The 20,912-nt window shown below is 38.5% G+C and overlaps 1 protein-coding gene across 8 annotated transcripts in view; it reads left to right on the forward strand.

Moving 5' to 3' along the window:
* Positions 1-20,912, forward strand: part of IL1RAP (interleukin 1 receptor accessory protein) — a 144,609-nt gene that overhangs the window by 69,615 nt on the left and 54,082 nt on the right. For all 8 annotated transcript variants that reach the window (XM_054482605.2, XM_063662561.1, XM_054482609.2 and 5 more), the window contains one exon: positions 19,557-19,842. In XM_054482605.2, coding sequence (XP_054338580.1) covers positions 19,557-19,842 — 286 coding nt within the window. The remainder of the gene's footprint in view (positions 1-19,556; positions 19,843-20,912) is intronic.

Genomic DNA, 20,912 nt, shown 5'->3' on the forward strand with positions numbered 1-20,912 from the left:
TAATTTGGGCCATTTCGTCATATATATATCTCCTTTGGTGAAGTGTCTGTTAAAATATTTTATCCCTTTTTAATTAAGTTCCTGATATTTTTCTTTGACTTTTGAGAGTTCTCTATATATTCTGAAAATGAGTTCTGTATTGAATAGCTGATTTGTGGCTTGTCTTTGCTAACCTTTAATTTTCTTGTTATTTTAAAAATCTTGCTCCCAGGCCCATCACTGGATCTCCTATAGTCTCTTAGGTCTACTCAGTATGTTTATAGAACTTCTAGGTTTTTTCAGACACAGTGGGGATCTAGGAAGATGAAAATGACCATTGCCCTGTTAACAAGGAGCCTTTGAGTAGCTGGAAAGAGAATCCAGGTATCCAAATATTTATAACCCATGAAATAATGTCCTGAGTGCCATAGGGATGTATAGTGTGCTATACTACAGAGTGTTGTCACTCATTGAGGTTTCTGGTTACTAAAATACTTTGAGGCCCCGAAGAGAGTAACAATAAAGACTGTGGATGATTACATCCTACAAACCGTAACAAAGTGGCTTCCCTCTCTACAGCCTCATGTATTATCTTTGATGATGATAGGCATTAGGGGATGAAGAAGGAGCCGTGCCAGGCAATGCAGTCTTTCTCAACTTGATAAGTCACAGTGCCCACTCTAATAATTGTAAAGCAAAAGGACCACATCAGAAGCCATTAGCCTCACTGCATCTCCCCACCCCCTCAGCCAGTTTGCTGTAGTTGTCTCATTTGACTTCATTTAATAACAAATGGGTAAAGAAATTCCATTCTTGACACATGTGCAGTTGCCCAGGTGTGTGACCCATCAGACAGCTTCAGGGCACAAGTATACTGCCCAGCCTATCTTTTACTTCTGCTCATACTTACCATTAATATGTGTCACTTTAGGCTGGGCATGGTGGCTCATGCCTGTGATCCTAACACTTTGGGAGGCCGAGGTGGGTGGATTGCCCGAGCTCAGGAGTTTGAGACCAGCCTGGGCAACAGGGTGAAACCCTGTCTCTACTAAAATAGAAAAAATTAGCCGGGCATGGTGGTGTGTGCCTGTAGTCCCAGCTACTTGGGAGGGTGAGGTAGGAGAATTGCTTGAACCCGGAAGGCTGAGGTTGCAGTGAGCCAAGATTGCATCACTGCACTCCAGCCTGGGTGACAGAGTGAGACTCCAACTCCAAAAAAAAAAAAAAAAAAGTCACTTTATTCATTAAGTACCATCAGTGACTCTCAGTTGCTACAAGGATAAAGTTTGTTCTTACCCTGATTGACCCTAGTCTCATTGACCCTTTACCATTCTCACGCTTTGCAAAATCATCCCACACCCTGTGATCCAACCCCGGCTGACTGATGGACTAACTCATCATGGCTCACATCAGCCTGGACTCCTCCCCTTGCAGGGTGAGTCAGTGCACATTCTATGCATTTTTTCCAGACTTAAATCAGATGCCATCTCTTCTGTGAAGGCACCGATGAGTGCCACCCATCTTGAAGTCCGAATTAAAAGTGCCTTCTGCCCTCCTATGACACGTTGCATCTTTATTTTTTCCTTTTAGCATTTGCTTCATTTTGCTTTGTGTTGTGGTTGTTTGCCTGACTCTCCACCCAGTCTTGACAGTGAGATCTTTGAGAGCACAGTCTATATCTTCCTTGTATCTTTATCCCTCACTGGAGCCTAACATAAACTGTTACATGTGGTAAGTTTTCACTGAGGGTTTATTGATTGAAGGACATGCCATAACCCACAGTTCACCTTGCTCTGTGACCCAGACAGAAGAGGTGTCTCAGTGGCTGATAGTTGTAACTGGAGGTGACAGGGGGCTCTGATGTGTTCTAAGCAAAGGCAGCCCTGTTTCCCTGTTGGCCGTGATTATGCCCTCCTGTCTAGAATAGGAAAAGAGTGATTTGATTTTGAGTAATAAGCAACCTGACTCTAATTGTCTACCTTAAATGCCTTCCATTGTTCTGCTTAAGGTGATTTTCTACCAGCATGAAATGTTCTCCTTCCCAGACAGTTGATGGAGGAGCTGAGTCATGCCTGACTATACTTAATAAGACAGAGGCAGCTAATGCCCCAGGGAGCTGCCTTCGAGGACAGCCTGACATTTCTGACTCCTCTGCTTTTTAAAAGTGGGTGTTGTGAGGGAAAGTTAAGCATGAAGGTAGCTTCGGAGTCTCCAGTGGAAACAGGACTATATAATGACACTCTCTAATTTAGACAGATGTGATCTGCCCCGCTGCCTCTTGGCTGTGATATGTGCCTTCCGATGCTGGGAGGTGCTAATCAAGGATGTCATGTTTTTCATGAAAGAGTCTCACTTGCTTACTCACTTTGTTCCACTTTCTATTAATGAGTGCCCACCCACTTCCGTTCTTTTCTCTGAAAAACTGGCTTGATTTATATTTTTCAGAGTCAGGCTAGAAAATACTCTTGAAGTTAGCATTGATTATAAACCCATCATATTATAGAGATGGACAGGGTTACAGATCATCTGGTTTTACCTTCTTATACGTGATAAAACTGAATCCCAAAGAAAGAAAGTTACTTGGTCACAGTCAGCATTAAATTTTAGACTCTAGAGAGTGATAGATCTGCGTTAGAATCCCTGTCTCCTACTTACCTGCTGTGTAATTGTGTGGGTATCTTTTAACTTATCTATGCTTCATGCTCCTCATTTGTTAAATGAGGGCAATAATAAAGCTATCCGAAAGAGGCATTATGAAGAGTGAAAATGATAATAAATGTAAAACACTTAATACCTCGTGTATAGAAAACATTCATTATTAAGTGAATGGTACTGGTAGTTCCTATGGTGGTGGCAGTTATAATGGTGGTCACACTGGCAGAATTAGGACAAGAAATCAGGGCTTCTGACCTTATGTCTTTGTTCTCCATAGGGTATGCTACAAGATGTATCTCAGGAACTATATTTAGCTATGAGGAAGTTTAAAGTGATCTGTCTGAAGGTGAATTCCTATATTCAAAGAAAGGATCAGTAGCGAGTTTGCTATAGCACGAAAGGAAAAGAAAACATGGTTTGAGATGTTTGTCAACATGGAGAATCCAATTGGGCGGAGCGTTTGAGGGAAGAAATTATATATAAAATCTCCAAAATCAAAACCAAGGGGCTGAGTAAGACCTGAGAACCTGAGGTCAGTGGATAGAGGACTGACTCTGGAATCAGAAAAACTGCTGCCCAATAGCTCTGTGAGCTTCCCAATTCACTCTCTGAACCTCTCTTTCAAACCCCAAAATGAGGCAATAGCCTCTACATCTGGGATCAAAGGATATAATATGTCTAAAACTTCCATCTAAACTATACATTACTATGGATTATGTCAACAGTGTTGGATTTGTAGTCTTTAGTGGGATGTGGTGGAAGAAAGAAGGCAATGATTTCTAAATGATGCATTTGAAACATTTTCCTACCTCAAAGCATACAGAGATAAAAAGGTCTCTTACATCTTTCTTTCTTTCTTTCTTTCTTTCTTTCTTTCTTTTTGTTTTTTGAGACGGAGTCTCACTCTGTTGCCAGGCTGGAGTGCAGTGGTACGATCTCGGCTCACTGCAATCTCTGCCTCCCGGGTTCAAGCAATTCTCCTGCCTTAGCCTCCCGAGTAGCTGGGACTACAGGTGCCCGCCACCATGCCCAGCTAATTTTTGTATTTTTAGTAGAGATGGGGTTTCACTATGTTGGCCAGGTTGGTCTTGATCACTTGACCTCGTGATCCGCCTGCCTTGGCCTCCCAAAGTGCTGGGATTACAGGCGTGAGCCACTGCGCCCGGCCTACATCTTTCTAAGCAACCATCTTCATTATTCGTTTTCCACCAGGCAGGGAATCACATGCAGCACTGGGAGTCCAAAAGTCCTCAGGGATGAGTGTCTTGGACTTAACAGTGTTGTCCTGGAATATATACCTGGAGGCACATGCACACATGCGTGTGCGTGCACACACACACACACAAGATGTTTGTGTGTGTAGTTGTAGTTATACCATGCAGTTCCTAAAAGCCCTCTTCAAATGTCTGTGAGTTATTTTCCTGATCTTTCATCTATTTTTCTAAATTTGATTTTTCTAGAATGTTTGTTTTCTTCACATATGAAAAGTACATTATCTTGTTTTGCTTCCTTTGTTCTAGATTTCAGAGAAGTTGGTTTGTAGTTTTCTCTTTGCCAATAAATGTATGAGGCAAATGTTCTCAACCTTAGCATTATAGTAACTCAATAAGCTCAACATAAAAGTACGTATAAAAATTTAACCCCTGACATACCAGGAGAAAAGAGAAACAAAGATTGATATAAGTCCAGTATAAATTCTTATTTTTGCAGTTGGTTTTATATGCAGAGGTAATGTTCATGATATGGTTATCAGAGAGACTTTTATCCTGCCTCTGCCACTAACCCAGTCTTTCACCTCAGGCATTCCCTAGCCCCTCTGGTGTCAGAGCCTGATCTGTATAATGTGTCATGGGGCTGGATGATTTTTGAATCCACCTTCCAGCTCTAACATGCAGTGGTTTTCTAAGATGCACAGTGGGTTATAGGGGACTTCAGTGTTCAGAAACTTAGACCAGGATTTTATCTTAGCATTTACTCTTCCCAAGACCTGCTTCTTTCCTTGGGAGGAGATACTGTTCTCTAGGTGAGTGACCACTAAAAACCTAGCCACTCAGCACCCCCACCTCTTGAATTCTTCCTGTCAGCCCGTCATATTCACTGCCAGACATTTCTCCAAACCCCATTTCTCATGCTCTCAGCTTTTGTTGCTTGCTTCACCCAATTTTCTGTCAGAATCTTTTGTTTTCTGCTTGTCGCTACCAGCCTTCAAGAAAAATCTACATGCTTGACACATTATTAAGGTAGAATGAGACTGCACCAGCGTTTCACAGGTGATGCCTCTGTTAAACACAGTGGCAGGATTGTCGCCTGTGTCTCTTCCTCTGGCAGGTGATGAAGATCATAAGTGTTCTTTTACTCCAGGCAGTTTCCTGAGAATTGCTGGGGAGGTTGCTGACAAGGTTTGCTAGATGCACTTTCCTTTGACTTTGTAATTTGGCTTGGAATATTGGCTGCAAATCTTGAGGTGGGGAAGTTAGAAAGCTCCTAATTGAAAGTTGAAGGCCCCGATGTACTTTTATTGAATGAGTCTCTCTGAGCCCCCAGCTGGGAAGTGTAAGACATGGTGTTGAAAGGTACAGAGACCCATTAAATACATGGTGGGCTTTAAATTCCAATCATGCTGTTGAGTGGAAAGGTGTTCACTGATGTATCTTTGCTAATTAAGAAGAGAGTTCATGCTCAGACTGCTTTCTACATTTTATAACTCAAATCCAAGCTTTGAGTTTCCTGCCCTTGGCTCTGGTAAAAGGCAATAAAAACTCAAAATCAAACACACATAATAATTCCTTTATCTGCTGATTCTCTTTCCAGATCTCAATTTTCTCATCTGTAATAATCCACATCATGGTAGCTAAAACATATTCATATTAAGTTCTTACTGTGTCAGAGTCCATGTGGCATTTTCGTGCATCATCTTATTTACCCCTAACAACAGCTCTATGGGATTGGCACTGATTAACTTCATATTTTGTGACATGTATTTGTGACATGTATTGTTACCTATATGCGAACTGAGGACAGGATTCTTCTTTTTTTTTTTTTTTTTTGGTGAGATGGAGTCTTGCTCTGTCGCCCAGGCTGGAGCGCAGTGACACGATCTTGGCTCACTGCAACCTCCACCTCCCCGGTTCAAGCAATTCTCCTGCCTCACCCTCCCAAGTGGCTGGGACTACAGGTGCCCACGACCATGCCCGGCTAATTTTTTGTATTTTAGTAGAGATGGGGTTTCACTGTGTTGCCCAGTTCCCAGTCGGGAACTGCTGAGCTCAGGTAATCCACCTGCCTCGGCCTCCCAAAGTGCTGGGATTACAGGCGTGAGCCACCCCGCCCAGCCAGGATTCTTCTTTCCAGGTGCCATGCTTATGGGCAGCGATGCCACTTAGCTTGCTTTCAGCCTCAAGGACAAACCCACATATCAGCTTTTTCACTTGTAAAATGAGAAGGGTGAAAATAGTAATTTTATGACTTGACCATATAGAACACATGCAAAGTTATCTTTTTTGGCTCAGTATTAACATTGTCTGTTCCAGTTTTCCTGAGTTTGATTCTTAGCCTGTTTCATCCGCTGTTTTGAAGAAGAGTGTACTGTTGTACTATTTACATTCAAAGTGCCAAGTGGGAATGTCTGTGCAGATATTTATTTGGAATATATATTTTACTGGGACAATGTAGTAGAACACAGAATTTGGATTGGAGAGGAATGATTTTATACTTGCTACAAGTAAACTGTTGTGTTACTCAAGTTATCTTTCTGGGTATAGTTTGTAAAATCTTCTCATTTGCAGAATGAGAAGAATTTTTAAAAATGTTTTAAAATCACCCTTGTAGTCCGACACTCTGAAACACTTTGTCACAGATGAATCTCCAGAGCTTAAACATCAACAACATTTGTTGAGCACAGTTCAGTTTGAAATGGGCTATACTTAGTTTGGAAGTGAAAAAGAGAGAAATGTAATCATAACAACAGCAAAGATTACGTGACCAGCTCTCTGCTAAACACTTTACCAGTGTTGCCTCATTTAATCTTCAAACCAGTTTTTGTTTACACATGGGAATATTTAATTTATTTGCACATAGTCACATGGATAGGAAGTGGCAAAATGAGGTTTAGAACTGGGTTGTTGGAGACTTACCATTGCATACTCCCTAGGGAAAGCAGTTGTTTTGCGACATTAGAGCCCTGGTTTGGCCCCTCCCCACCACTATCATATATTGTTTACTCATCTCTCAGACATGCTTTTTGTTCTCTCTCGACTGCATTCACTTCATGTATGGAATGAGGGTATTTTCAGGATCTTACTAGAATTCAGGGCCGCAACTAGACCTGAGGCCCGTATTTTCTGGGACTCTAATGATAATGTGTGAAATAACTTTATTTCATGTGCTGTCAGTCTTGAATGGAAATTTCAACACAGAGACTATATTTTTTCTAGATTTTCTTCATGGTCCCTAGCACTCAAAGAATCCTGAATAAATATTATCTAATAATAAGAATAAAGAGAGCAAAGGCTGTTTGATTATTATATTAAAATAATCATTGGATTTTTACATCTTAATCATGGATTAGAAAAGATTGCTTGGAGGGAAAAAAAAACACACAAAAACTAGCTAATGACTGCTTAGCGTTTCCCCAGTGTACTGTGTCACTCTTGACACAAGCCTGTTTATTTATTGTCACAACAGCCCTGCAAAAAAAATCATTCCCTTCAGCAGCATGAGGTTGCTCATTACAGTAATTTTTTTTTTTAAAGAAAACCATGAACCATGGTACAGAAGAAGCATACTCAGAATTCATTCTTTTTGTTTGTTTGTTTGTTTTGAGATGGAATCTCGCTCTGTCTCCCAGACTGGAGTGCAGTGATGCGATCTTGGCTCACTGAAACATCTGCCTCCCGGGGTCAAGTGATTCTCTTACCTCAGCTTCCCAAGTAGCTGGAATTACAGGCACACGCTACCACACCCAGCTAATGTTTCTATTTTTAGTAGAGACAGGGTTTCGCCATGTTGGCCAGACTGGTCTCGAACTCGACCTCAGATGATCTGCCCTGCCTCAGCCCAGAATTCATTGTGTAGCCTTCTATCCCCTGGTGCCACTTTGATGAGAGAAGCAGAGCTTGTTACAGGTGGCTATTAGATGATGCTACTATATTACCTTCCTTATTCTGCACAGCAGCAGGACGGGTGGCTGCTGGAACCTTCTGGGACATAAACACATGATAATTCAGGGTCTTTTTGCTGGTAATCCAAAACCCAGTTATGAAATGATTTGAGATCTGGAAACAGCCTGGAGACCTTCAGCAGCTTCGTTAGACCAGGAAGCTTTAAAATTATCTAGAAAACCCAGGGTTTTTATTCAGGTGCTCTCCCACAAGGAAAACTTTGTAGAAAGTGACGCTTGTATTTACAAACTAAGAGTGAAACTCCAGCATGACAGATACTGACTGCAAACTGCTTGAAGGTGCTAAAATATTCATCCTTTAATAATGCTAGACTCTGAAAGACCCCAGCTCTTTTAGATTTGATTTTATAACTTCAAGTATTGCCTATTATAATTCTGAATTTAAACTTCGTAGGATTGGTTGTTTTCATCCGTCGGGGTTCACTTTCCTTTCTTACCTCTTTCTTTTCTTCTTTTTTCCTTTGTTTTCAGGTTTACTTTGTAATGATTTGCCCGTACTTTTTATTTTTTAACTGGCTGGGACTGCCACTTCAAATTGATATGAAATGACAGTCTTTAGGGCAGTGTAAATACCTGGTGTCATACACAGGAGTAGTACACTATTCGGAATAAAAATTATTCTAGGAGCAAACTCTAATGAAACTGAAACCGTGGCTTGTGGATTTCTTCCTCACCAAACGCTTTTTTTTTTTTGAATTTGGCATTCTTTCGTAATCTGACAAATGTTATCATCCCTTGTATCTGTCAGAGCTATTTTCTATCTTTTTTCAAATTATTCAATCAAGAAAACTTCGTTTTGTTGGTGGGAGTAAGGTATGTCTAATTATCTGGTCCTGGAAAGCAGCCATCTGCCCAGTGATGAACACGGGTTTGTACGCAGTACCAGCAACATGAGGATGCATGATGGATGCTCACAGACACTCCAGCTCTCCCTCCTCCACTCCTGACTTCTTGCTCTCCTCTTGATGACTTAGTCAGTGAATGTGAATTTTCAGAAACATTTTCTAGACTTTGTTTGGATAGCTCTACCCTGAATAAACATATCTAAGTTTTAATATTGTGTTAGTCTTCTCTCATGCTGCTAATAAAGACATAACTGAGACTGGGTAATTTATAAAGGAAAGAGGTTTAGTTGACTCACAGTTCCACATGGCTGGGGAGCCCTCACAATCGTGGCAGAAGGCAAATGAGGAGCAAAGTCACGTCTTACATGTCAGCAGGCAAGAGAGAGTGTGTGCAGGGGAACTCCCATTTATAAAACCGTCAGATCTCATGAGACGTATTCATATTATGAGAATAGCACAGGAAAGACCCACCCCCATGATTCAATTCCCTCCCACCATGTCCCTCCTACGACATTTGGGAATTATGGGAGCTACAATTCAAGATGAGATTTGGGTGGGGACACAGTCAAACCATATCAAATATCTTCCACTATAATATAAATTATACTCTAGGTGAATGGTGTTTGCAGACATTTTTGGAAACCAGTGGTATATTATAGGATAGTACTAGAAAAATGTCTAGATATTTAAAATAATTTTTCATTGAGGAACAAAAAGAATATAATATAAGTCAAAGAGACGTAGACTCATAAGGTAGTTAAAATCTCAGGAACTGTTCATCTATCCACTTATTTGAACAGAGGAAGTAAAACCATTGTTATCAGTGAAGACAATGATCAGCCATACGTAGACATATAAAATAACAGCTGTTTAAACTAATTCCTTTCCAAGTTTAGTGAGCATAGGGATTACCTGGGGATTGTTAAAATGCAGATTGTGATTCAATACATCAGGATGGGTCCTGAAAATCTGCAGTTCTGACAAGGTGGCAAGGAATACTGATGATGCTTGTGGGTTGAGGACCACACTCTAAGTAATGAGGATATAAAAAGCTTATTTATCACATAAAATGTAGAGGTAGAAAGTTCAGGGCTGGTAAGGCAACTCCCCGAGTTATTCAAGTTCCCACCTCCTTTCACTTTCAGATTTCACCATCTTTATGGTGTGGTCCTCATTCTTACGGCTCATTATGTAGCGCCAGCTATCATATCTATGTCCCATGCAGCAGGACAGAAGAAATGGGATGATAGGAGGAGCGTGGGAACCATAGGAACATGCCAGTGTCTCTCAAGGAAGATTTCTGGGATCTACCATATGACAATTTCAAACCTTTTCTATTAGCCAGAACCTAGTCACCTGACCACATCCAGGTGAGAGGCAAGCTGGGAAATGTTACTTTTAAACTGAGTGGCTATGTGCCCAAGTGAAAATCCCCACACCCTATTGGGAAGGGGCGTGTGAGGCATGCATATGGGGCACGTCTAGCAGTCCATGCCACAGATGCGAATGTCTGACACGAGAAGTGGTTTGCCAAAGATCACATAGAAAAATTACACAAAGATCACATAGAAAAATTACAGTTCATAGAAAAATTACAGTTCATATTAATTATAACCAATACATGTATAGACCTTCTCAGTTTATGTGTGGTACTGTTTTATGTCATAGGCTTATTTCATTTTCATAACTATTTTACACTCTTATGAGCTTCTTTTTTGGTTGTGGAAAGTGAGGTTCAAAATGGTTAAGGGACTTCATTGATCATAAAGCCTACTACCCTTACTACTCTCTTTATAATTGCATATTCCAGTCTCTCCCTTCTCTCTCCCTCCTTCATTCCTGATTCCTCTTACCAGATTCTATATTGTTCTTTGTTCCCTTGACTCATCACCTTTCAACATTCTATATATTTTTCTTGTTTAGCATGTCAATTGCTTATTGTCAGTCTCCCTGTGTTAGAAGGTGAGCTCCATGAGACCTTTGTCTTGTTTGCCAGTGCATCCCAAGCACCCATTTAGTATTTGGCACATGATGGAATGCTCAGTACGTAGTTTTTTAAATGAAGGAATAATGCCACTAGATATCAAAGTCGGCCTTGGAATTATGTCTGTTATCTTCAACCCTAATGCTATATGCCTTCTCTATCAGGGCTTCTGCTAGTGTTTTAGACTCTGGAACTCCTGTGTTTGCCTCAGAAATGTGCTCACATGTAAACATATTGATTTACTCCTTGTCTTCGTGACATTCATTTAATGTTGCTAGCCAACTTAACCAGTCTGCTCACACCTTCAGTTCTCTCTTTATCTCAGTCCCAGGTTAATATTTCCTGAGGACCCAAGCATACCACTAGAAAAACAAACTTTAGCAAAACTACCAAAATTAATGTCAAACCAGCGTTCCTGTTTGACTTAGTCTCTAGCCTCAGGCTTAGATAGGACTACTAGCACACGCAGATGGGACAGTTTCTAAGTGGCCTGATCTGCATTGGTTTCTAGTTTGGAATGTAAAAGGAGACTGGTTCTGGTCTCAGCCAAATCTCAAGACTATCACCTCAACCCTCCACCCTGTTTACAGTAATATAATTAATATAAAATGTAGTACAATATAATATAATAGGATTTAATATTATTATGCTTCTGTTTAGAAACCTGTTATGACAATTGGTTTATTTCATTCAGTTAACTCTATTTCTATGTCTTTCTTTTGTGAAGATTGTTAATTTCCTGATGGGAATTTTCTGATGCAGATTCAGCTAATATGTACTGAGCTCCTTTTGCATGCTAGGACTTTTAACTCTCACACAGCACTGTAACATAGGCAGGGTGTACATGCAGAGACTAGTTTAAGAGAAGCATTTTGTCCAAGGCCATATGGCAACTAAGTGGCACATGAAAAATAATTAACTACTTAAAGTAATTCCACCTTAGGTCTTCCAAAATTCAAATCTTTGCTCTTTCTTTTCTATACCTGAGTTTCCTGATTTTTTATACTTATATGTCTGTCTACCCCAGAACCTAGCATAGTGCTTTGCGCATAGCAGGTTCTCAATAAATATTTAATGAATACAAATATATGAAGAGCTTTTCTGTGGAAAATATTCTGCTTTGAATGTGTGAGGATACATTTGGGACAAACATCCTGGCTCTATAGTCAGGCAGCTTTTTTTTTGTGCTACCACTCAGGCAAAAGTAAGTCAATTAATCTCTCTGTCTCCGTTTCCTGGCATGTAATGTGGGAATGGGCATGAAAGCCCTAGAGTGTGTTGTGAGATTAATTAGTTAAAATGTATACCCTGCTATATAAATGCTAATTGCTGTCAGGAGCGTGGGTTGGATTTTCCAGTGACTTGGCTTTGCAAAGCTTTGCACATTTCCATTAGTCCTCTGTGCCACCAAGTCTCAGCCTTAAGAAACCCTTTTGGCTGAGAGGAATGATGACTTTATGGTTCTCCCATGTTGAGAGGCCAATTTAGAGAGGACTTCCACTGTGGAGTAAACTGAATAAGAAGGGACATTCTAAACAAAAAAGGAATTCTTGTGCTAGTAATTTGCTAAATTCCCTTTGCTGTTATTAGAGACAAATGTATTTGCATAACAGCCTTTTCCTGTCTTTTCTGAGGCTGGTGCCTGCAGTGAATCATATAATTAATTTGGTATTACATGACACTCCAGCCTGTTGCCATAGATTTTATTTTTACTTGTTCATTGAGTAATACAAAAAGCTCTGACAAAATGCGCTCAGGTGGCTGTCTAGAGAACTTAAAAACTCACAGAACTAATTTCAAATGGGCAAATATCCCAAAGAAAAAGCTCAATAATAATAATGTTTGTGAATACTAATACATATATTTTCAGGCTCTGTGGTACAGGAGGCTGACTCACTTTATAAACATATTCATTTGGTCCATGAAACATCATGTAAGGGAGACACATGGCAGGTATAATTATTTCCTTTCCCTTTAAAAATGTATTGAATTTAATTGAAGACATATTAAGCCTATGGATTGGGCCAGAAATCTTGGTGATTGACTTGTATTCAAATTTTAGTATGTAAGGAACAAATGCTTTTTTAAAAAGTGTCTTGTCTTGATTTATTAACTTATGTTATGAAAAGAAAATTCTACCTTCCTTTTTTTTATTAATCAAGATAGGCAGTACTAGTTGCTATCACAAATCTCAGTGGCTTAACATAATAGAGATTTATTTTTCACTCATGTCACAGCCCCTTGAAAGTCAAGTGGCATTCCTGAACAGCCTTGCTCTGAGCAGTGGCAGGAATCCAGATTCCTCCTATCCTGTGATGCTACCTTTTCAACAGTTTCTGGACTTCAGGGCCTCCATTTCAGGGAAAGAGAGCATCAGAGATTATGCTGGGGATTTCAGGCTCTACAGCATTTCTGCCCACATTTCATTGGCCAGAGGAAATTCACATGGCCCTAACCCAACTACCAAAGATAAGTAGTTTTCACATGAGTCACAGAAAACAGAAATAATGAGCATATAGACAGTCTCTACAACAGTCTGTTCTTGTGATCACTAAAAATCCGTTTTATAATTCCTCCTAAATTGGTTTGTCTGAGTATATGCTGGCAGTTCAAATGTTATGTTAGCTCTCCTTTTTTATCTCCTTTTTCCCAATCAGCATTCTCCTACTTTACAAAAGAAAAATCTACATGTCACTCATCATCTATCTTACTATTAATTATTGCCTAGGGCTATAAAGATTTTCAGGGTCCAACATGACACTTATTTTATTGGTGTCAGAATGTCTCCTTAATAAGGGCACTATTAAACCCCAGCAGGCCTTCCTTTTTCTCTCCAATTTACCGATGTTTCTATTAAGAGTGAATCATGACATCAGAATGTGATCTGTGCCCAAGATGGGGTGATCTGAATTGATACACGTTGTAGAGTGGGCTTACAGGAAAGATACTAATTTCCATTTAATAGTCTTTCCTCTACAGTCATCTAATTGCAGTCAAAAAAGTGCAGTCTTGAGGGAGATGCTTTTGCAAAACACATAAAGAATATCTGTAGGAAATACCAAAGGCAGTGACATCTTATTTTATCTAGACAACAAACAGTATAATGAAATTACAGACTCCATTTGCTATCTAACTGTTTTCTTCTTTTTTGTTTTTTTCTATATACTTTATCATTCAAAGTGAAATGACTGTCAAGCCAATACATAACACCACAATTTTTGGAAATAAAATATAAAATCAAAAATTTTTCTAACAGAAAGTAGTTATGATAAGGATGGTTTGACATAGAATGGGTTTGCCAACTGTATTACCTAGTGGATATTTTCTTCCTTCTTTCCTTTCTTCCTTTTATTCTAATTATTATTTTAATTAATTTGAAAGCAAATTATGCACAGATTTTTAAGGTCAATATATTTAAAAAATCAAAATAATTATATTCTTTCTTCCTTAACTATCCTCACTTTTACTAATTACCCTTCTCAGAGGCAACAACTTGGATATCTTATTTATCTCTTCTAATATTTCCCATCTATATTTTGCTAACCTATTTGTATACATTGTTATCTTTTGTGTAGTCAACCCTAGGCATTATCTTTTCACTTTTTTCATTATAGTAAATGAGGATAATCTTGCTGAAACTGCTATCTCTTCTACCCATTCTTCTCTATATTTCATATTTGGTTGAATCAATGATCATTTCATTAATATGTTTTCACATGTTTATGAACTATAATTCTATTACCTTTCTTAGTTTTTGAAGTTATTAACTGCATTGCTTTTCATATGCTTAATTTAATTTGTATGTTTTTGTAACCATTTTTATAGCTTTCAATTGCCTTTCAGCATAATTTTTCACATTTTTCACACTCTTAATGTCATTAGATAATCTGTCACTTATGATTATTTTTTCCCTTATTGGAGGTTTCCAATTCCTACTACCTATACTGGTTCACTACCAAGCCCTGGTGCATAAATTTTATCCTTGGGTCTCCTTCACTGTCATTCTGAGGATCCCTTTTCTCTCTTGAATTAGAATCCCTATTCCCAATCCTAGGTTTTCTCTATTATTGTTTTATTCTCTCATTTTTGTGGCACAAATCCCCTGAAGCTCCCTGATAAGGAGGACATGATAAATAAATTGTGGAGTCTTTATGCGTCTACATCTGTCACCTTCACACTTGATTGTTTTGTTATGTTTATGTTCTAGATTGGAAATAATTTTCCTTTAGATGCATCTCTTCATTATCTTCTAGTTTCCAGTCTTGTGTTTGGGAGTTCCCAAACCATTCTCATTCCTATATTTCGTAAAATGACTTTTTTTTTTCCTTTCCTTTCTTACTCCCTGGTAGTTTGCAGAATCCTCTTTCTCTGCAATTGTTTTGAAATATTTATGTGGTGTGAGTCTATTTCTATCCATTATTCTGGGGCAATTGATAGGTCCTTACAAGGTTGTATATTTCAGTTCTCAGATTTTTTTTTCTGTGAATTATTTAATTGAGAATTTTCTTTGTATTTTGGGGTTTTGTTTTGAGAGGTGGGGTGCAGAGGCTCCTCTTATTTAGAGTCTGAGGTTCCTGGACAGGGCTTCTAACTTTCTTATCTGTTTTCTATTTCTTTTTCTTTCTACTCTGCTTTTTAGGAAATCTTTAAATTTAACATCTAAAAAAAATCTATTAAAGTTTTTTGTTTTAGTGGACTTTTTTTCTCTGAATATTGCTTGGTTATAGCATTTGTTCCTGCTTCATGGATGAAACAGGTTCCTTATCTCTCTGAGAATGTTGATAGTGTTTTTTAAATGTTTACTTTTCCTTGAATAATTTGATTTTCTCCAAGTTTCTTTTACTTTTTTTTTTTTCTGACATTACATTTTGTGGTAGAGGTTTTTCTCAGATGATCTGCTCAGATTTAAGAAGAAGTGATTAAGAAGCTGATTGGAAATTCTAAATATGAGTGTGAAGCCATGATGCTCATTAAACTTGAGCTTTTCTGTTGGATGATGTGGCTGCACAATTTTCTAAAGAGCTTCTGATAGTAAGATTGTCATATCTTTCTTCTTAAACTGGCCAGATTTTCCACAGAAGATTCTTGGAGCTGAGTGAAGAAAATTGTTCAGTGCTAGAAGAGTGGGCTTGGAACAAAGCATGTAACTTTTTTATACAGCTGTCATTCTGTCTTCTTTCTTTTACCATTCTTCCTATATCTTCGGTTTTTAGATACCTGACTGCATGTGCCAGGATAGATTATTGGTATTGGTAATAAGCAAATCCAAATTATCTCTGCCTTAAAAGAACAAAGTTGTGTGGTATGCCATCCATCAAAGGACCCAACCTAAAGGAGCCTCTGTCTCTGTGCTTTCATATTTGCCAAGGCAGAAGAAAAGGGAAGTTTGTAAAATATACCCTATCTCTTGAAACATCCACCACAAGTAGCACTGACTACATCTTCTTGGTCAAAGTAAGTCACATGGCCGCTCCTTACTTCAGAGGTGTGGAAATGTGCAATCTTATAATATACTGAGAGGAGAACCCATAAATATTGGGTAAACAGCACTAATGACTCTTTGTCTGGTGCTGATAATTCCTGGGTCTTTTCAACATCCTGAACTACAGATTGGTTTGTTCTCCAGTTCTCTGCTGCTGGTTTAGGATTTGTCTTTTTAGGTGTGTTAAGCCTGTTACCACTTGTCCATGTTGGTATCACTATTGTCTTTTCTCCTATTCTTGCAGTTACTTGGGATTATGTATTAAACATTATTTTAATTTTCTTTTCTTTTCTTTTCTTTTTTTGAGACAGAGTCTTGCTCTCTCACCCAGGCTGGAGTGCAGTGGGACGATCTCGGCTCACTGCAACCTCTGCCTCCCGGGTTCAAGCAAGTTTCCTGCCTCAGCTTTCCGAGCAGCTGGAATTACAGGCGCCTGCCACCATGCCTGGCTAATTTTTGTATTTTTAGTAGAGATGGAGTTTCGCCATGTTGGCCAGGCTGGTCTCGAACTCCTGACCTCAGGTGATCCGCCCGTCTCGGCCTCCTAAAGTGTTGGAATTACAGGCGTGAGCCACCATGCCCAGCCAAAACTTTGGTTATACTTTTATATAAACTGAATAAGCGAACTCTACAACTTTGCAAATATTTTCAAAGAATGTGATACTTTATAAAATATATTGTGTTACAAGTGTGCATTGATGTGAACAACACTGTGATTTTTCAAATTATTTCTCTGTATGTTGAATTTTAAAAGTTGCTTCTAACTAAAAACATAGCAACAAATAGTCATTTGTTGAGTCTTGAAAAAACTAGTTGTTAAATTTCCCAGAGCTTTTTTACTTACCTGACAAATCCTTTTGCAAGTCAGAAAGCTTCTGATTATTTGCTTTTATCAAAATTAGAATAATGGCAAGTAAGTTGTTTTGCCAGTTATCCACTGCTACAAAAACGGTGCCTTGCAAAGAAGCAGAAATTTAAATGACCAAACTTCATTTTATTTATTTCACTTGTATTTTTGCTTCTGAGTCTGTATCTTGTGTGGCTCAGCTCATCCAGGCCGGACTTGCTGTTGTACCTTTGGTCAGTTGTGGAAAGCCAGATAGCCATACTTCTGGAGGTGGGCCAGCTGCCAGCTGGGGTGTCTCAGCTGTCCTCTATGTAGTCTCTTATTTGTTAATATGCTTTTCTGGACTTGTTCTCATGGTGACAACAGAGTTCCAAGAGAAAAAGCAAAACCTTTTAACTCTTAGGCTTAGATTGTCACACACCACACAATCACTTTTGCTGCATTTTGTTTGCCAGTATAACTCACAAGGACAGCCCAGATTTGATGGCTGGTAAGAGAGACTCTTGATTGGAAAACTTACAGTTTCAAATTGCAGAGGATGTGGATATAGGGGAAAGGGAAAACTAGGGCTGTTTTTGCTGACTCTGTATTCCAGAGTTTTCAAATGATCGTTAAAAATAATGTTTGATGATAAAAATATAAAATGGGTATACAGCTCAGAAAGAATTTAAAGAATTGAGTGACCTTGTAGAACTAAGCTCCTTTAGCTCCTTACTACAAACAAATTTTCCCAGTTCTTACATGTAAGCAAACAATTTTCAACTAGTACCTAAAAACTCTCATTCAAAAATAGCCCTTCTATATTACTAAGAAATGATTTCCAATACAACCTTTACATTTTATAATCATTAATTACTTATAAAATGAAAACATTATTTAAATTTATAAGACATTTCAAAAATCTTTTAACACTTAGCACTTTATATATTACACAAAAGAATAAAATGATGAAAAATAAAAAATTATCAAACATAAGAATATATTCCATTAAAGTAAATTTACACTTGGAGATAGTGGAATTAATGTAAGTTCAAGGAAAAAAAGAAACTATGGAATTTATAATGGTTAAAAGAAAGCTTTTTTACGTGTTTTTAGGTTGGATATTGGTGTATGGCAAATCACTATTCCATTGGATGTAATTAAAAGAATGATGTAACCCTTTTCTTTCAAAATGGCATTACTTATGACACTAAATATATCCTTTCCAATTATACTTGGCATGAAAAGTTTTAGATGTCAATGGAAATGTAGGGAAGATTACAGAGTTAAAAAATATATACATAAGCATGTGTATGTGCATATGTTAGGGACATGAGGAAAAAACTACTTTAAGGTGATGGTTTTGTGGCCCGCAGGACTCCATCACCCCGACCTCTGTTCACCCTTCATCTGGTGACTTCTAGAGCCTTCCATTCAGATGTCAGTGTTAAGAAAATAAACATTTTCTTATTTTCTTAAAATAAAGAAAAAAATTCTTTATAAAAAAGTGTGTTTTTTTTTCTGAATAGATGAGTGATTACTTTTCATTATAAAGAATAAATTATGAAAGCTATTACTCACAAGGACAGTACAGATTCGAGGGGTGGTAAGATAGACTCTTGATTGGAAAACTCACAGTTTCAAATTGCAGAGGATGTGGATACAGGGGAAAGAGAAAACTAGGGTTGTTTTTGCAGACTCTGTATTCCAGAGTTTTCAAGTGATCGTTAAAAATAATGTTTGATGATAAAAATATAAAATGGGTATACAGCTCAGAAGGAATTTAAAGAATTGAGTGACCTTGTAGAACTAAGCTCCTTTTTTATTTGACTCTGTCATTGAAACTGTAGCACCCTTAGTTCTGAATGAGTATTCCACCAAGGAGTATTACTGAGATCTCTTGATATGTTGAGGTCTACTGTCCTGCTGTCCAATAAAGTAGAGAGTAGACATATGTGGCTAGTCCAGATTGAGATGTAAGTGAAAAATACATTGAATTTTTAAGATGTACCACAGAAAAAGAATGTAAATGTAAAATAGCTCTTTTTTTTTGATCTTTTGGATATATTGGGTTTAACAAAACATTACAATTAATTTCATCTGCTTTGTTTTACTTCTTTAGTGTGGCAACTGAAATGTCTAAAATTACATATGTGTGTTGCATTATAATTTCTATTGGACATTGCAGATCTAGCCCATAAATCAGAAGATCTAGAGCAAACTGGGAGTCCTTTCTCCAATTTGCCCAAGAGTTGTCTTTTCAGTTACAATGTCCTCCTTAAACCATTCTCTTTTCCACGAAGTGAAAAAACACATGATGTCTTTTTTAGGTGAAACTTTCTCCCATACCTTGCAGGGCTTAACAGGGTCAAGCTATCAGATCAAATCATTATTCAAGAGATACTCAGAAAATAAAAAATAATGGGGAACAGCAATTTCTTCCCACCAAAGGTGACTACTGTATGCAATTATTAGAGGGAGGCTGGAAGGTGACCAGAGAAAGAGGTTCTGGAAAAGACCGGGTGAACTGAGGAGAAGGTGTGTTCTTTTGAGGCCTTTGTTGTAAAATGACTCATCTGCCCTTTCTTTCTTTTTGATTATTCCAGAACGCTGCGATGACTGGGGACTAGATACCATGAGGCAAATCCAAGTGTTTGAAGATGAGCCAGCTCGCATCAAGTGCCCACTCTTTGAACACTTCTTGAAATTTAACTACAGCACAGCCCATTCAGCTGGCCTTACTCTGATCTGGTATTGGACTAGGCAGGACCGGGACCTTGAGGAGCCAATTAACTTCCGTCTCCCTGAGAACCGCATTAGTAAGGAGAAAGATGTGCTGTGGTTCCGGCCCACTCTCCTCAATGACACTGGCAACTATACCTGCATGTTAAGGTAGCCTGATTCTTGGCAGTGGCTTTCTCTTTTCCCTTTAGTTTCTGGGCTTTTGTCCGGATGATCCATGTGCTAGGAAGCTGGGAAGAAGTCGGAAGCATTTAGATAGAGTTTAGTGAGGTAATTCTCAGCAGCTTAGCTGAAGGGGGCTGAAGGAGGTATGCAGAGAAATTGGCTGTGGCCCTTAGAATGTTCTCCAGTGGTAGTTTCTTCCCAGACCCTGAGACATATCAAAGTTGTCTAAAAGTGGAGCCTTGTTATTAATCCCTTCTCACGACACCAGTTCCTGCCTGCCTTTATGCCTCACCTGGAGACATCCATTCCTCCAGACATTGAACAGGGCAGGGGATAGAGCCCATTTGTATCTGTTTTTCTTGGCGTCTTTCAAAGTACTTGGCACAGAAGAGAAACTCAGGTGCATTGTGTGATGCACAATGCCTCCCAAATATGTGTGATGTGATGCCTCCCAAATATTATTTTACTTTTTGAGTGTGGCAACTGAAATGTCTAACATTACATATGTGGTTTGCATTATCATTTCTGTTGGACACTGCAGATCAGAAGTGTCCAAATCAGACACCCCAAATCAGAAGACCTAGAGCGAACTGGGAGTCCCCTCTCCCATTTGCCCAAGGTTTGCCTTTTCAGTTACGATTTCCTCCTTAGAATTTTCTCTGTCATAATATTCTCCCAAATATTCTTTTGGGAGGCATGACATGTATGTATGACAATGCTTTTTAAACTTCTACCAAATTTCCCCTAAGAAGCAAGAGAATACCGTATCTCTGGCAATCTAAGGATATAATCCAAACAATTTACCATTACTGTAAAATTTCTTTCCAATCCACTTTTTTTCCCTTGAAAGTTTTGTAGATTTTATATTTTACTCTACAGTATTCCTCTTTTTTTTTCTGCATTAATGTTGTTTTTGGGAAAACAAACAAACAAAAAAAAAACCAAAAAAAAACCAACTTCTAAAAACTGAGGCATCTCCACAGAATAGCCCTTTTCAGGGTTAATTATTTGGTTACATTTTACTCACAGTCACTTTTTAGCTGCCAGGCTTGGCT

This window comes from Pongo pygmaeus, chromosome 2, assembly GCF_028885625.2.
Source record: "Pongo pygmaeus isolate AG05252 chromosome 2, NHGRI_mPonPyg2-v2.0_pri, whole genome shotgun sequence".
Lineage (NCBI taxonomy): Eukaryota > Metazoa > Chordata > Mammalia > Primates > Hominidae > Pongo > Pongo pygmaeus.